The sequence below is a fragment of the Diplotaxodon limnothrissa genome, linkage group LG11, assembly GCF_057381915.1.
Source record: "Diplotaxodon limnothrissa isolate DT_005_m linkage group LG11, D_limnothrissa_male_GT1.1, whole genome shotgun sequence".
In the NCBI taxonomy this organism is placed as follows: Eukaryota; Metazoa; Chordata; class Actinopteri; order Cichliformes; family Cichlidae; genus Diplotaxodon; species Diplotaxodon limnothrissa.
In genome coordinates, this window is record NC_140606.1 from 30,654,048 (window position 1) to 30,668,357 (window position 14,310).

Sequence of the window (14,310 nt, forward strand, 5' to 3'; positions counted from 1 at the left end):
CCATCTAACTCCTGCTCTGTTACATTTAAGAATCTCATTTGGTCTTCACAGCTGCTTTCACTATGACAGCGTTTGACTTCTCGGATATAGAGGCGTTTTTGGATTGCCACCCGGATCTGTTCGAGGAGTATCTCGTTCGGAAAGCCAAATGTGACCAGGTTAGCAGGTGGTTGAAGGAGCATCAGCCGTCGAAAGTGTCCTCTGTCGAGGAGAAGCGGGGCGCTGCCATGGACCCACTGTGGCCGACCAGTGCTGACGGACTCCGGCGCAGATCGTCCCACATGGAGCTGCGACGGAACTTTGCTCGGTCCAAAGCCACCACTGCACACTGGACATACGACGAGCACGTGAGTTTGAGCGAACACGAGTCCCAGTCCAGCATGAGGCGCCGTGCGCTCCTGCGTAAAGCCAGTTCACTGCCTCCCACTACCGCGCACATCCTGAGCGCCCTGCTGGAGTCCAGGGTCAATGTGCCTCAGTACGCATCCAGCGCCATTGACTATAAATACAGACTTAAAGAAACCAACGAGAGGGAGTTTTTCTTAGAGCTCGTGAAAGATATCTCCAACGAGTTGGACTTAACAAATCTGAGTTATAAAATCCTGATCAATGTCTGCATTCTTGTGGATGCAGACAGGTGTTCGCTTTTCCTCGTTGAAGGACCCCCTCACAAGAGGACTCTGGTTTCCAAGTTCTTTGATGTGCATTCAGGCACTACAGTCAGACCATCATCTAGCACTCTTAACTCCAATGAAGTGCAAGTGCCATGGGGGAAAGGTATCATTGGATATGTGGCAGAGCACGGGGAGACTGTAAACATCTCAAACGCATATGAGGTAAAGTGTACACCGTTATGATCAATAGAATTTGTATTCTTAATTTATGTGCGTCCATTTAAGCTGGCGGATATCAGTACATGATGATGTCGGGTATTGGACCCGAGTTTTGTAGTAGTAAAAGAAAAATTTCTGCAATACACATCAGGTTTCAGGTCCACCTTCAGCTGCATTCCCAAGTTAAAAGCATCCACAAATGTGTGTCTTTTTCAAAGTAATGGGACTTTTTTGTTTTGGTTTTTGCCAGCAGAGGTATTCAGGTGTTGGCAAAACTATCCCACTCCTCAGAACTTCAACTGCGCACGTCGTTCCGAATACCAAATGCAGGTTCTTTTGGATACAAAAAATACAATAGTCAAAGAAAAGGAAAACCAATCACTATATTTTTTCCCCCCACAAACTAAATCTGGTATTATATGCTAGACTTGAGCACCACATCATTATATCATCGCCCTGGGCTGCTTGGGAAACTAAGGAAACATGCGATCTACTACTCCAGCAGCATAGGTACGTGCCAGTGAGGGGTACAAGAGTCTCTCTGCTTATAGTAAAAACAGTTTCAATCAACAGAGACTCAAATTTACAAGCCCAAGAGTCAGACCTAAACGCTGCGGATGCTTTATCATAGGCTTTACGAGACAAACGCGCATATGGTGAAGGAATGTAGAGCTGGGATGTGTGTGTGTGTTTTTTAATGTGGACTCCAGTCAATAAATATGTAATAGCCTGTATGTTTATATAACCACAATTCCAGGATCACCGCTTCAGTGATGAGATTGACAAGCTGACCGGGTACAAGACTCAGTCCATCCTCTGTATGGCCATCTGCAACAGTGATGGAGAAGTCATAGGTGTTGTACAAGCTATTAACAAAAATCCAATCGGCACCCCATTTACTGAGGATGACGAGAAGGTGAGGCTCTGTTATGCTGAAGAGAAGAAAATCATTCGCCTGTCGTACCAGCGGGCTTCACATTCATATTCATCTTCTTCAATATTACTTATCGCGCCATTAAGGGCATTTAACGAGGGAGTTAAATTTAACTGGTGCATCGTCTACCCCACCACCCAACACTAACACTTGCCATGCAACTGGAAATATTGTTTGTAATTTGCATCTTAATGGCTGCGGAGAGGGGTAAAGTGTTCCCTTGGAATCAAAACACAAGAAAATGGAAGAGAAGAGGTCAAGCTTTTACTCAAGCGTGGAGCATTAAATACGTTCGCCTGTGCATACACACAGTAAGAAAAGTGTTACTTTCAGTTGCTCCCTGTTCCAGTTGAAATGGGCTTACTAGAATATATGTGTGTTATAGCTTCATTTACGGCTCCGCTGCTTATGAGTACAATTTAATTCTCAGAGTTTGCTGACGAGACAATAATATTTCGTACATCCTGGAGATTGGAGGGTTTGGTAAAAACAAAACAAAAACAAAAAACTGCATCAATGCTGATATTTGCAGTTTGTAAAAATCACAAGTTTGCTTCTGCGTGCAGACCAGTTGCACTGACAAATTCATCCACAAGGTGGCAGAAAAAACTTGTGGAAATAAATACATTGTGAATCCGTATAGTATGCTCTAACGCTCAACTTCAAAGAAGCTGTGAGAGATTTAAGCTTCTTTTTCAAGTGTATATAAAACAAAGCACTAAATATAACTTTGGCAGAGCAACCTCAGAAACTATTTTTCAGCAACAAAGACTGTAAAAATAGGGAGGAGAAAAAGCTTCATCCGGCAGCTTGTCCAGACATTTTAAGGCCTTTGATGTCTTACTAAGTCTCTTTCTCTGAATCAGTACTTCATTAACAGCAAATCTATTTGAGAGAAATTTGCACTGAGAAGCAGCTGACTCCATCATGATCTTTGTATGCGCATTTACTCTTTCTGGTTCTCTTATTCGGCTTTATGTCATGCAGACATTGTGCATGCCTTTCTCCACTTTTTTGTGTTTTCATTCAGGTGCTGCAGATGTATCTACCATTCTGTGGAATATCGATTTCCAATGCTAAGTTGTTTTCAGAGTCTCGCAAGGAGTATGAAAGGAGCAGGGTGAGAAGTTTTAAACTGTGCTTTTACAAAAACATAACTGAACACAATAATCACTCCAAAACACATTAACATGCTGTATGCTTGCCTTTCACAAGTTAGGCTTACATTAACTTCAGCAGCGTGATATTCTATCAGGAATGTGGAAATATGTTTGTGTAATGAACAAATGAAGTTACGGTGTTTATTGTTGCTGCTACAGGCTTTGCTGGAGGTGGTCAATGACCTGTTTGAGGAACAGACCGACCTGGAAAAGATTGTCAGGAAGATCATGCAGCGAGCGCTGACTCTGCTGCAGTGTGAACGTTGCTCTGTGCTTCTTCTGGAGGACATTGACTCACCTGTGAGACCTTTCTTTTCCCATTTCCTCACAGATTCATCTGCTGCTTGATTTTCAGTGTATAACTAAACCAAAGTCATTATAACCTTTTTTTTTTTAATTTGCTGAATGACTTTATTTCTGATTGCAGTGATATATGATTTTTCTCATAGGTTGTGAAGTTCTCAAAGACATTTGAACTCATGTCTCCTTTGTGCAATGTGGACCGTGACATCAGGTTAAGGAGATTTTGCTCATAGATCACTACTGCAGAATTACAATAAACACAAATATGATTAACATTAAAAGAAGACTTGCATTTCACTGTGATAAAATTTGTAGTCAGTGTTTCTGTATATTAATGTTTGACTGTTGCTTCCTCTTTGTAATAGTGCCCACATCAGCATGGAGAAGTTATCCTGTTCTGACTGGCTAATCAATAACAGTATTGCTGAGCTGGTGGCTTCAACAGGACTGCCTGTTAACATCAGTGATGTGTGCCAGGACCCACGCTTTGATGCTGAGGTATACACAGTGTAGTGTATTTATCAGATCTGAGGCTTTTATTTAAAAAACAGTCAGATAATATGAGTCATTTGCACCGTTGTTATCACTGCAAGAATATCAGTTCCCCCCCCCAAAAAAAAGTAAAAAATGGCTTCTCTCTTTGCAGGCAGATCAAGCTTCAGGGTTTCATATCAGATCAGTGTTATGTGTTCCTATCTGGAATCGAACTCATCAGATAATTGGTAAGTGAACCAGAAAATAATCAGTTTTGTTTCACTGGAAACGAGTCCTCATGTTATAGTCATGATTTATGTATATTTTCCACAGGGGTTGCACAAATTCTGAACCGCCTGGACAGGAAGACCTTCGATGATGCAGATCAGAGGCTATTTGAGGTTAAGCTACACTAGCAACCTTCTGTTTGGTCTGCACTGTGACACTGTAGATCCGCAGGTTCTTTTCATGTTTCATATTTTTCCTCTGGCCTGTTGTTTGTGTGCAGGCATTTGTGATATTCTGTGGCCTTGGAATCAACAACACAATGATGTACAATCAAGTTAAGAAGACATGGGCTAAACAGTCTGTAGCACTGGATGTAAGCCTGTTCTTCTATCCATCACTCTATGTCTCTCTGGAGGATAAAAGATATTTATGTATCTTTTTCTATACAATAATTTCTTTTTTTTTGTCATGTGCCAGTTTTCTTTTATGGTAAATGGCCTGTATTTGTACAGCGCTTTACTTTATGTTTTCTTTTATGTTTTGATGATTCCATGTAATCCATCCATCCATTTTCTTAACCAGTTCTCTAACTAGGGTTGCAGAGGAGCTGAAGCCTTTCTAGTTGACACAGGAGAGTGGTGGTTTACACAAGTTACCAGTCTATCAAATGGGTAGTATAATCTGATATCAATTCAAATCAATTTTATTTATATAGTGCAAGTTCACAACTATAGTTGCATCAAAGTAAGAGTAAAGACCCAACAAAATTAGAAAGAAAACCCCATCAATCACACAACCCTAAATAAGGAAGCATTTTATAAGAGTACGAAGGAAAAAGGGAGCCTGAAAGCTGAAGGTTCTGCCTACCATTCTACTTTTAGAAACTCTACAAATAAAAAGTAGGCCAGCAGCCTGATAGAAAGGTGAGCTGTTAGGAAAATATGGTACTGTAATTTGATGTATATTTACTACTACCTTCTATTTACATTTACCTGATTACTTTGTATGTAAGGAAATTTATTTTTAATTCTATTCTAAATTTAACAGTGAGCCAGTGAAGAGAAACTAATATGGGAGATATATGATCTCTCTTTCTGGTCCCTGTCGGTACTCTTGTTTTGGATCAACTGAAGGTTTTTCAGGGAGCTTTTTAGAGTGCCCTGAAAATAATGAATTACAAGAGTAATAGTATTAGATAAGTGCATGAAGTAGCTTTTCAGCATCACTTTGAAACAGAATATTGCTAATTTTAGAGATTCAGGACAGTGTGAATGAGTAAATAAAGCTGAGTGTCATCTGCATAGCAATGGAAATATCTGTAATGTCTTCTAAATATACAGCCTAAGGGAAGCATGTAAAATATTAAAAGTATTGATACCAGCATGCAACGCTGTGGAGCTCCATGACTAACTTTTATGTGTAACTCTCCATTTACACACACAAATTGGAATCTATCAGATAGAGTCGCGCTATTGCAGAGCTGGATTCCTTTAATACTTTCAGTGTGTTCTGATCTCTGCAGTAAAATACTATGGTCAATGGTATCAATAACAATATAAGCTGTAGCAATAATCCAATCAACTCTTATTCATAAATGGGTCTATATTTATTGTGGGAAAAAAGCAAACTTCAATAAACTTAATGCTAAATCTTACAATTCCAAAACTGTAAGATATTACAAATTACTAAGCAATTTGGGAGCAGTATTAGAAATATGTGGTATATACGGGAAAAAATAATAATTTTCAGTGACACTACTCTGAAATGAAAACATATTTTAGGACACACGGTAAAATGAATTCAAACTACCTGTATGAGAAATTATTGATTCCAGAAAAATGCTGTGTCACCACTGTTACTGCTAATCTTAGCAGAGGCTCTTTACATTCATTGGTGTCTCAGTCTGCGTTCTGTTCCAGTGCCCAGTATCTAACCTGACCAGTCACATTATCCTCAGAAAACATGATTCCTCTTCTTTACCATAAATATTTTAGTTGCTTTTAAATTATTAATGATAAATACACGTGCAGGTCTGCTCAGTTTTCATCAAGGACAACAAACACAGCTGTATTTCTGTCACACAATCTTTGATGTTTCTTTCATCACCTGAGGGATTTTTTTGTGATTAGAGACGCCAAAATATAGCAACAAATTGGCTTTAAAAGCAGATACATATTTACTTTGATCTGATTACATAGGACGGTGAATACAGATAAAAAACATCAACACTCTTGGTAAATATTAATTATCTTTTTTAGCAGTGAGTGTACATTAGAGAGCTAGTCTTATGTTATTTAGGCCATCCCCTCATGACATCACCTCACTATCTGGGACAGTTTTTTTTTTTTTAATACATCAGTGTTTTGCATTATTTTCTGTTTTTCAGATGTTGTCCTATCACGCTACCTGCTCCAAGGTGGAAGTTGACAGACTGAAGGTAATCCTCAGAACTAATCAAATAAAAACATTATATAATGCATAAAGGCACTATACCAACATCAGGAAAATAGTGAAATGTGTCAGTAGATAAAGGTGCAACGTAAACCGGAAGGCTGTTTGCCTATGCTGTCATCCTTCAGTGGCACTCTGTGACTGACAGCACTGTCCTCTCCCCCTAAGGCTGCCAAGATCCCCCTGAGCAGTGAGTTAGGCATTGATGAGTTTCACTTCAACGACTTTTCATTGGACAACGACGCCATGATCACGGCTTCTCTCAGGATGTTTCTGGAACTTGGTGTTGTCCAAAAGTTTAAAATTGACTATGAGGTAAGGCCATGAAATGTGCCCTGTAATATGTTTATCCATCCATACATAAACATGATCATACCTTCTGTATATCTGTCTGTAGGTTTTGTGCCGCTGGCTTCTGACTGTGAGGAAGAACTATCGAACTGTGGCATACCATAACTGGAGGCATGCTTTCAATGTGTCGCAGTGCATGTTCGTTATGATCACGGTAAATTTTAACATAGAGCAAAAAAAGTCAGATGTATATCTTACAGAAGCAATGATGTAAAGTTGTTTTGCATGCCCACAAATAGATAGATCTATGGAATAAACTATATAAAAATTTCTAAGAGGTATATCCAAGGTATTTCTAAGAAGTCATATGGTGGTGGATTTGGTCTCTTATTGCTTAGGGTTGCTTCTATGTCCTATCCTATCCTAACTGATGCAAAATATCCTATAAAAGTACGTTAAATATTTAGTTAAAATAAATGAAACAGAATAGATTTAAAATTACTCAGTAAGAATGTGGCCATCTGCTTTGCATTGTGTAGACAGCAAGTTTCCAGGATGTCCTGTCAGATGCAGAGATATTGGCACTGATGGTTGGCTGTTTGTGCCATGACTTAGACCACAGAGGCACCAACAATGCATTTCAAGCTAAGTACGCCACAGAGGCCTGTGGATTTTGGAACTGGTGTCTTGTTAATGCAGAGAAGTGTAACTACTCTGTTGTTCCTGCAGGACAGGTTCTGCTCTGGCCCTGCTTTACGGGACATCAGCCACCCTGGAGCATCATCACTTCAACCATGCAGTCATGATCCTGCAAAGTGAGGTCAGGCTAATATTTTTCTATTTTTTGATAAATTCCATGTAATTCTTATGTTTTTGCAGAGGTTTCTTTTTTTTATCTTAATAGTTTGCTTTCCTTGTTCAAGGTTCTGTAACTTCCAACTGATAAAAGAAAATAATATTTACTTAATCCTTAATGAAATCTTGATGATTAATTTGAATAAATAACGTCATATGGTGTCAGTTAGATAGATAAATTAATATTTTTTTCTTTATTTTCTTATAGATAGCGGTTTGAATATGAAACGAAAATACCAGAGTCAAAAAAAAAAAATCAAGGACAGACATTGGTGTATTTTTGAAATGTTATTTAATCAGCTCAATTGTGGATCAGTAATAGTAATAATGCTATGGCCTGAGGCTAGTCGGCAATTTCTGTCCCTTTAGATTAAACTAAACATCAGCTCAGCAAGAAAACACATTCAAAATAACAGAAAACACAAATGCACAGACTTCATTCAATTTAAAAGTGTTGGACTGAGACCATTAGGCTAACAGAAAGCCACTGTTTAAAAAGTTCGAGTAAAGTCGAGAGGCTGCTTTGTCTCAGGTGAAAATCAGTTTGATCATTGGGATCCGTGTTTTTTTATCGATTTCTTTTAGCAGCGGACAGAGAAAGTCCAAACACGCTGCTAATTAACATTTCTAAAGGGAGCTTCTTTTGACAGTGAGCAATGACTTTACCGGTGCATTGGATTTAAGGAGACATTTTAGCCACTATTACTCATCCTCGTCTGCTTTTGCGTGTGTACCCACTGTATTGCATGCTATTGTGTTTTTATTTCACAGGGTCACAATATCTTTGCAAACCTAAGCTCTAAAGAGTACAGCAACATGATGCAACTATTGAAGCAGGCTATTCTCTCCACAGACCTTACTTTGCACTTTGAGTAAGTGTTGCTTTTTTTTCCTCACGGCATTCAAGGCCAAAATAGTTTGTGACTTGTAAACTTACATACATCATTATAAATTATTGGATGTATTACCATATTCTGAACAATAATTTTCACATTTTTTTGTCATTACAAAGCTCTTCCACTTGGGTGGTTACCAAGATGGGGAGGGGGACAAATTGTGCTTCAACTTTTTTTTCTGTCCTTGATTATCTCTTTTAATTGCAAGGCGCAGAACCAAGTTTTTTGAATATGTTCTGTCTGGAGAGTTCAGCTGGACTGATGAAGGACACAGAGAAGTTCTCAGGTTTCTACATTTATATACAAATAAATAAAAATAACACAAACTATAACTGAATTTAAAAAAAAGAGATGGAAATGAGCTTTAATGTCATCAACAGGTCTATGTTGATGACAGCATGCGATCTGGGTGCAGTCACTCGTCCCTGGAAGATATCCAAACAGGTTTGAGCCTTTCACTATCCCTTCATCCAGGCTGCTAATGTTTTAATCACTGATAGTAATTATTAACGCAGCTGCTCTTGCTATGTATGGGTCCGAATGGCCGGAAAGGATGCTAGGTTGTGTACATGACCTTATACACCAGGGCATTGTGATATTGTTAGAAGCTGCATTTATAATAATCCTTATTGTGATACATCTTCTTTTTTTCCCCAATATATGCTAAGAAGTACATAATTGCAATACAACCAAAGAAGGTCTTTTCCATACACTCCGGAATATGCACTTGCTTCCTAGTGGCCCTGAGCCATGGCTATATTAAGAGGATTCTTATAATATATCCATGTCATGAATATGTTACAGGTACAGGACACTGGAGGATAGATTAGATTAAAAAATCCATCTAAGGTAGTGCCACAAACATCGCTTCAGTTTCTTTGGGACTTTTCCAAAAAGAGCATAAGGGCACTTCCTAAAGGCCATTTAAAAAGTTTTTTTTTGCATCCTTGACCCATACAGTTGTTCTATCTAGGTCAAGGATGCATGTTTCCTAGAGCTTTCTCATTAAATTAAATTAGCTCACTAATCCATTTACTTAATTTTACTTGGACACAAACACTCATTTGATTTTTTTTATACACAACCAAATTATATTTCCAAAGCTTAGTTTACAGTCCTGTGCATGTGTTTTTTTTTCTAAAATAATGCATGTGATGCGTTAGCATGACCCATAATAGTACCATACTAATAGAAAGATAATTGTTCTTCTCATTTAATTTAAATTAAAATAAGGACAAAATAACAAAGTACGTTTAAGCCATTATTAACAGCAAACTGGTACATCATTTTTAGAGTTAACTAATTTGTTTCCCTTGATCTGCACAGGTTGCAGAGCTGGTTACAAGTGAATTCTTCGAGCAAGGTGATAGGGAGAGGTCAGAGCTTAAGTTAATCCCAGCAGTAAGTAAGGAAGCTTTAAAAGTCAGTCACACAATTTTCCACAATTTTCTTAATATAACTAGATCTCTCTCTAGGCAATCTTTGACCGCAATCGCAAAGATGAACTACCTGCCTTACAGCTTGAATGGATTGATGGGATCTGTAAACCTCTTTACCAGGTCAGACAACCCTTTATGATTTAAGTTAAGCATTTAGGTCTTATGAAAAGGTAATAGTAATTAAACTATTAATATCATTCTTTCTCTCCAGGCACTGCTGAAACTCAACAGAAAGTTACAGCCAATGATGGATGGCATCGATGCCAATCGAAAGAAATGGCAGGATCTCTGCTCATCCTATCAGCAGACACGCAGAGCTTCGGTGTCTAATCAGAGTACAGAATCAGGTCAGAACACTGAGTCAGGTGAAGAAGATGGAGAAAACAATGAAAACCTAGAGTCTAGAGAAACTGCGAAGCCAGTCGAAAACTCAGTGTTTGGGTCAAAGTGCAGTTAGGATCAAAGATGCAGAGAAAACAAGGAGATGGAAACATAGCATCTGCAGGAAAGAAGTAAAATAAGCTAAGTGTTTGGCAAGCTTTGCATTAAGTTGAAAACATTCAAATGTCCTCTGATTTGATGAGAAATGCACTACCCACTATTGGTAAATGAAAAGCAGCTTTCATCTGCTAGGTGTCCCAAGCACTACGTTAAACTCAGGACTGAGCTTTATCCCTACTGGTCAGACTCCCTCAGACCTCCCTCAGCTCTCAGATGTAACTGAGAGCTTGTCATGGGATGAATGAGAATTGAATAAGAATGAAGGATGAATAAGAAACCAAAGAAGGTCTCTTAATATTATAATATTTTTAATGGGAACTGTGTTAGAAATCCCAAAACTATTGGAATGCCTTTACAAAACAAAAAAGAATCACTGTGACAAATCATATAAATTGCCATTATGAATGTTTACTGGAGCATGATTGTGTTCTGGATAAGGCTGTGGTACCTCAGTTGCAAGTCTTTGGCTATATGGTGTAATTTTCAGTGTTTGTGGGTTAATTGAACTGTTTGGCCAGCCGCTTGTTGTGTGCAACACGTGTATTTTCTGGGGGAAAACAGGCAGATATGCGTCAAAGACTCAAACAAGAGGTCAGGGTTAAAATTTAAAGTCTGCTGGCTTGTTGTATGCACGTGTCTCTCTGTGTGTGTGAGTCTGTGTTATATCATGGTTAGGTAGTTATTTAATGGGTCTTAAAATAATTTATTGCAGCGGGATAGTTTAATTTCCAGTCTCATAAAATGTTTAATGAATGCTCACTTGATTGAGAAAAATACATGAATGCCTATAAGTCCATGTCCATGTGTTCAGTTCAGTGTTAGATCTACTTTCTCTTTACATGTGCCCCAACTGTATGCTACTAATTTTATTGTTTACTGTCTTTAAACTACACACAGTGGGATGAGTTTGTCTTACTCTCGCTAAAAAAGAAGACTCCTCAGTGCCCGTACTATGGCCTTTACAAGATTTCGGTGTTGTACATATAAAATATGGAAAAATATCCAACTGGAAGTTTCATAAAGCAGATTGCGTACATACAGTATATACGGTGCCATGAAAAGTATTTTCCCCCTTACTGATTTCTAAGCTTTGTGTATTTTTGTCACACTTACATGTTTCAGATAATCAAAGAAATGATAAATGATGACTTCATTTATTAAGGAAAAAAGCTAGCCAAACCTAATCTATGTGAAGTCATGGCCTGCCTCATTGAAAATAATGAAAATCATGAAAATAATTTGATTAACCGCGTTTTCATATAAAAGAAAAAAGCTGAGTCCAGTTTCATGAGCTAAACCCAGAACTGATTACCAGACCTGTTGAATCAAGGAATCACTTAAATGGAACCTATTTGACAAAGTGAAGTAGGTTAAAAGTCCTCAAAAAGCAACAGCTGAGAAACAAAGTCACTGATATCTATCAGTCTGGAAAGGGTTACAAAGCCATTTCTAAAGCTTTAGGACTCCAGTGAACCACAGCGGTAAGGACAGCACTATCCACAAATTGAGAAAACTTGGAACAGTGGTGAACCTTCCTAACAAAATTACTCCAAAGAACCCAGAACTGCATCTAAAGAACCGCAGGCCTCACTTGCCTCACTTGCTTCACTTCAGGTCAGAGTTCATTATTCAACAATAAGAAAGAAACTAAACAAAAATGACATCCATGGGAGAACTCCAAGGAGAAAACCACTGCTGACCAGGAAGAGGACATAGCTGAGCTCACATTTGTCAAAACTCTGTGGACTGATGAAGCAAAAGTTGAACTTTTTTAAAAGGTTTGAGTCCCATTACACCTGACATAAAACTAACCATCATTTCAGGAAAAGAACACATCATGCCAACAGTCAAACATGGTGGTGGTAGTGTGATGGTCCGGAGGTGCTTTCTGCTTCAGGACCTGGACTGAACCATGAATTCTTCTGGTAAACCCTGGAGGAGAATGTCCAGCCATCAGTTTGTGCTCTAAAGACAATGCAGGACAGTGACCCAAAACACGCCAGCAAGTCCAATGGCTCCAAAAAAAAAAAAAAAAATTGAAATCCAATTGAGATGCTTTCTTCATGCATCCTAACTCTACAATCTGTCTGAATAAAAACTATTCTGCAAAGAAGAGTGGGCCAGAATTCCTTAATAGCAATGTGAAAGACTCATTGCTAGCTATCACAAATGCTTAATTTCAAGTCCTGCTGCCAAGGGTGGCACAAACAGCTACTTTGCTTAGGAGCCAATTAATTTTTCAAATACGGCTGGGTAGGTACGGATGGCTTTTAGTAAATGAAATCATTATTTTTAAACTGCATTTTGTATTTACTCTGGTTATCTTTTCCTAATTTTATAATATTGAAATTTGTTTGATGGTTTGAAACATTTAAGTCTGAGGAATACTAAAACTAAGAAATCAGGAATAGGGCAAATACTCTTTCATGGCACTTTACACTATGCTTTCATTTATTTGCCGATGCATGGTGATTGTGTTGAAACTGCATGCATCATATTTAATATTGACGCTGGACATTATCTCGATGCCTTCGACTGCCCAATGAGATTTGTTTTGCATGAAAGTATTACAACGGAAATACGAAATGTTGCTACTGCACTACTGTTGTCGAGAACAGATACAGATTTCTATTTTAGATCACAAACTGTACCAAAATGATACATTCATTATTTTTCATACACCAGGCTCTATATTTATAATTATTCCCTAAAATAAATTCTTAGAGAAGACAGGACGGCGTTTCACTTCAGACAAAAAGGAGAGGCAAGTTTTAAATGTGTCTCCATCTGGTTTTGTGAATAAAACTCTGTGGCATGAAAACTGTTTGTTTGGTGTTTATGTAACCAGAGTTATGTCATAGCTATTGTTTAAAATTACAGTAGCTGCTTCTTTATATCAGACCGTCTGACAATTGTGAAGTTTACTGACATTCAGAAGGAGGAAGTAGCACCATGATGTGAATGTATTGTTACTGTTGTAAGGCTATTGGCAAAAAAAATAAAATAAAATACATGAATAAATATGATAATCCATCAAGTACATTCTCCACTGTAAATGATATACACAATATGCCTAATGTGACAATGCACTGTGCTTTCATATGTGGCCAAGGATGACGCTGATGCACTCTTTCACTGAAGCACATTGAGGCAGCTGAGATCTGGAAGATTATGAATCAATTAAACATGCAGTCCCCATGATTCATTAGCCTGTAGGAACAGTTTTAGCAGCAATAACTTGAAGTAAAAACTCACAGTTTGGGTTTGGATCATCTTCAAACTTTACATCAGTATACCAGGCCATGGGGGAGCTAAGTACCTAGGTTGGCTAAGCATTTGACCATGACAGTCGCTGTTAGCGTCCAGTAACAATGTTAACCTTGAAATTTTTTTTAAGAAACAATATTGAGTAACATATCAAATGAAAGGGCATGGGGAAAGCTTTACAACACTAGTTTTATTTTTTCAATAAGACATCCTATGGAATCACAATAACATAACATAACAGGCTGATGGGCTCGTTCTCTGAGTATTGAATTGTTAGGAATTTAACATTTCAGACGCTAACTGAGGTCTGTAGACCCTGAGGTTTTTTGCAGTTTCTCGCAGCACTGCACAGTCTGACTTCATGGTGAATTTTCTGTGACGTCCATTCCTTGTGTTGTGAAGATTGTGTTAACACACATCTAATTTGTCCAGACCAGCAAACTGCCAAACTTCCGTTTTTGCATTTGATAAGAAACAGTTTTCTGCTATATACGCTCTTAATTTTTTATGGAAAATCAGCATGGATGTAGTTTTTCACATGGCTCCATACAGGCCTGTTAACACATTGTTTTTCACATGACTGTAGGTGTGGCTTCTCTCACTGTTGATAAAACCCCAAACACGTTGCTTGTGCATATCTGCAGCATCACAGATAACAAAACAACATCTGTCCACATC

The 14,310-nt window shown here is 38.2% G+C and overlaps 1 protein-coding gene across 2 annotated transcripts; it reads left to right on the forward strand.

Annotated features, from left to right (window-relative positions):
* Positions 1-62: 62 nt before the first annotated feature.
* Positions 63-10,321, forward strand: pde11al (phosphodiesterase 11a, like). 2 transcript variants are annotated; one of them, XM_085365767.1, is made up of 20 exons: positions 63-836; positions 1,591-1,749; positions 2,798-2,887; positions 3,087-3,227; positions 3,377-3,441; positions 3,596-3,728; positions 3,877-3,952; positions 4,038-4,105; positions 4,213-4,305; positions 6,319-6,369; positions 6,552-6,698; positions 6,781-6,888; positions 7,214-7,323; positions 7,404-7,494; positions 8,301-8,401; positions 8,634-8,711; positions 8,806-8,869; positions 9,752-9,826; positions 9,901-9,984; positions 10,076-10,321. In XM_085365767.1, exons 1-20 carry the CDS (start codon positions 63-65, stop codon positions 10,319-10,321), a joined length of 2,754 nt encoding a protein of 917 aa, XP_085221893.1. The 2 variants fall into 2 exon arrangements, with proteins under 2 accessions (XP_085221893.1, XP_085221894.1); XM_085365768.1 differs by having other exon boundaries at positions 3,608-3,728.
* The last annotated feature ends 3,989 nt before the right edge of the window (positions 10,322-14,310 follow it).

Bases quoted from the DNA above. Each gene is read 5' to 3' on its own strand.
- pde11al (XM_085365767.1), top strand. From the start codon at position 63: ATGACAGCGTTTGACTTCTCGGATATAGAGGCGTTTTTGGATTGCCAC. The intron at 3,228-3,376 runs GTGAGACCTTTC...TTTTTCTCATAG, and splicing joins TGGAGGACATTGACTCACCT to GTTGTGAAGTTCTCAAAGAC. The intron at 3,729-3,876 runs GTATACACAGTG...CTCTCTTTGCAG, and splicing joins ACCCACGCTTTGATGCTGAG to GCAGATCAAGCTTCAGGGTT.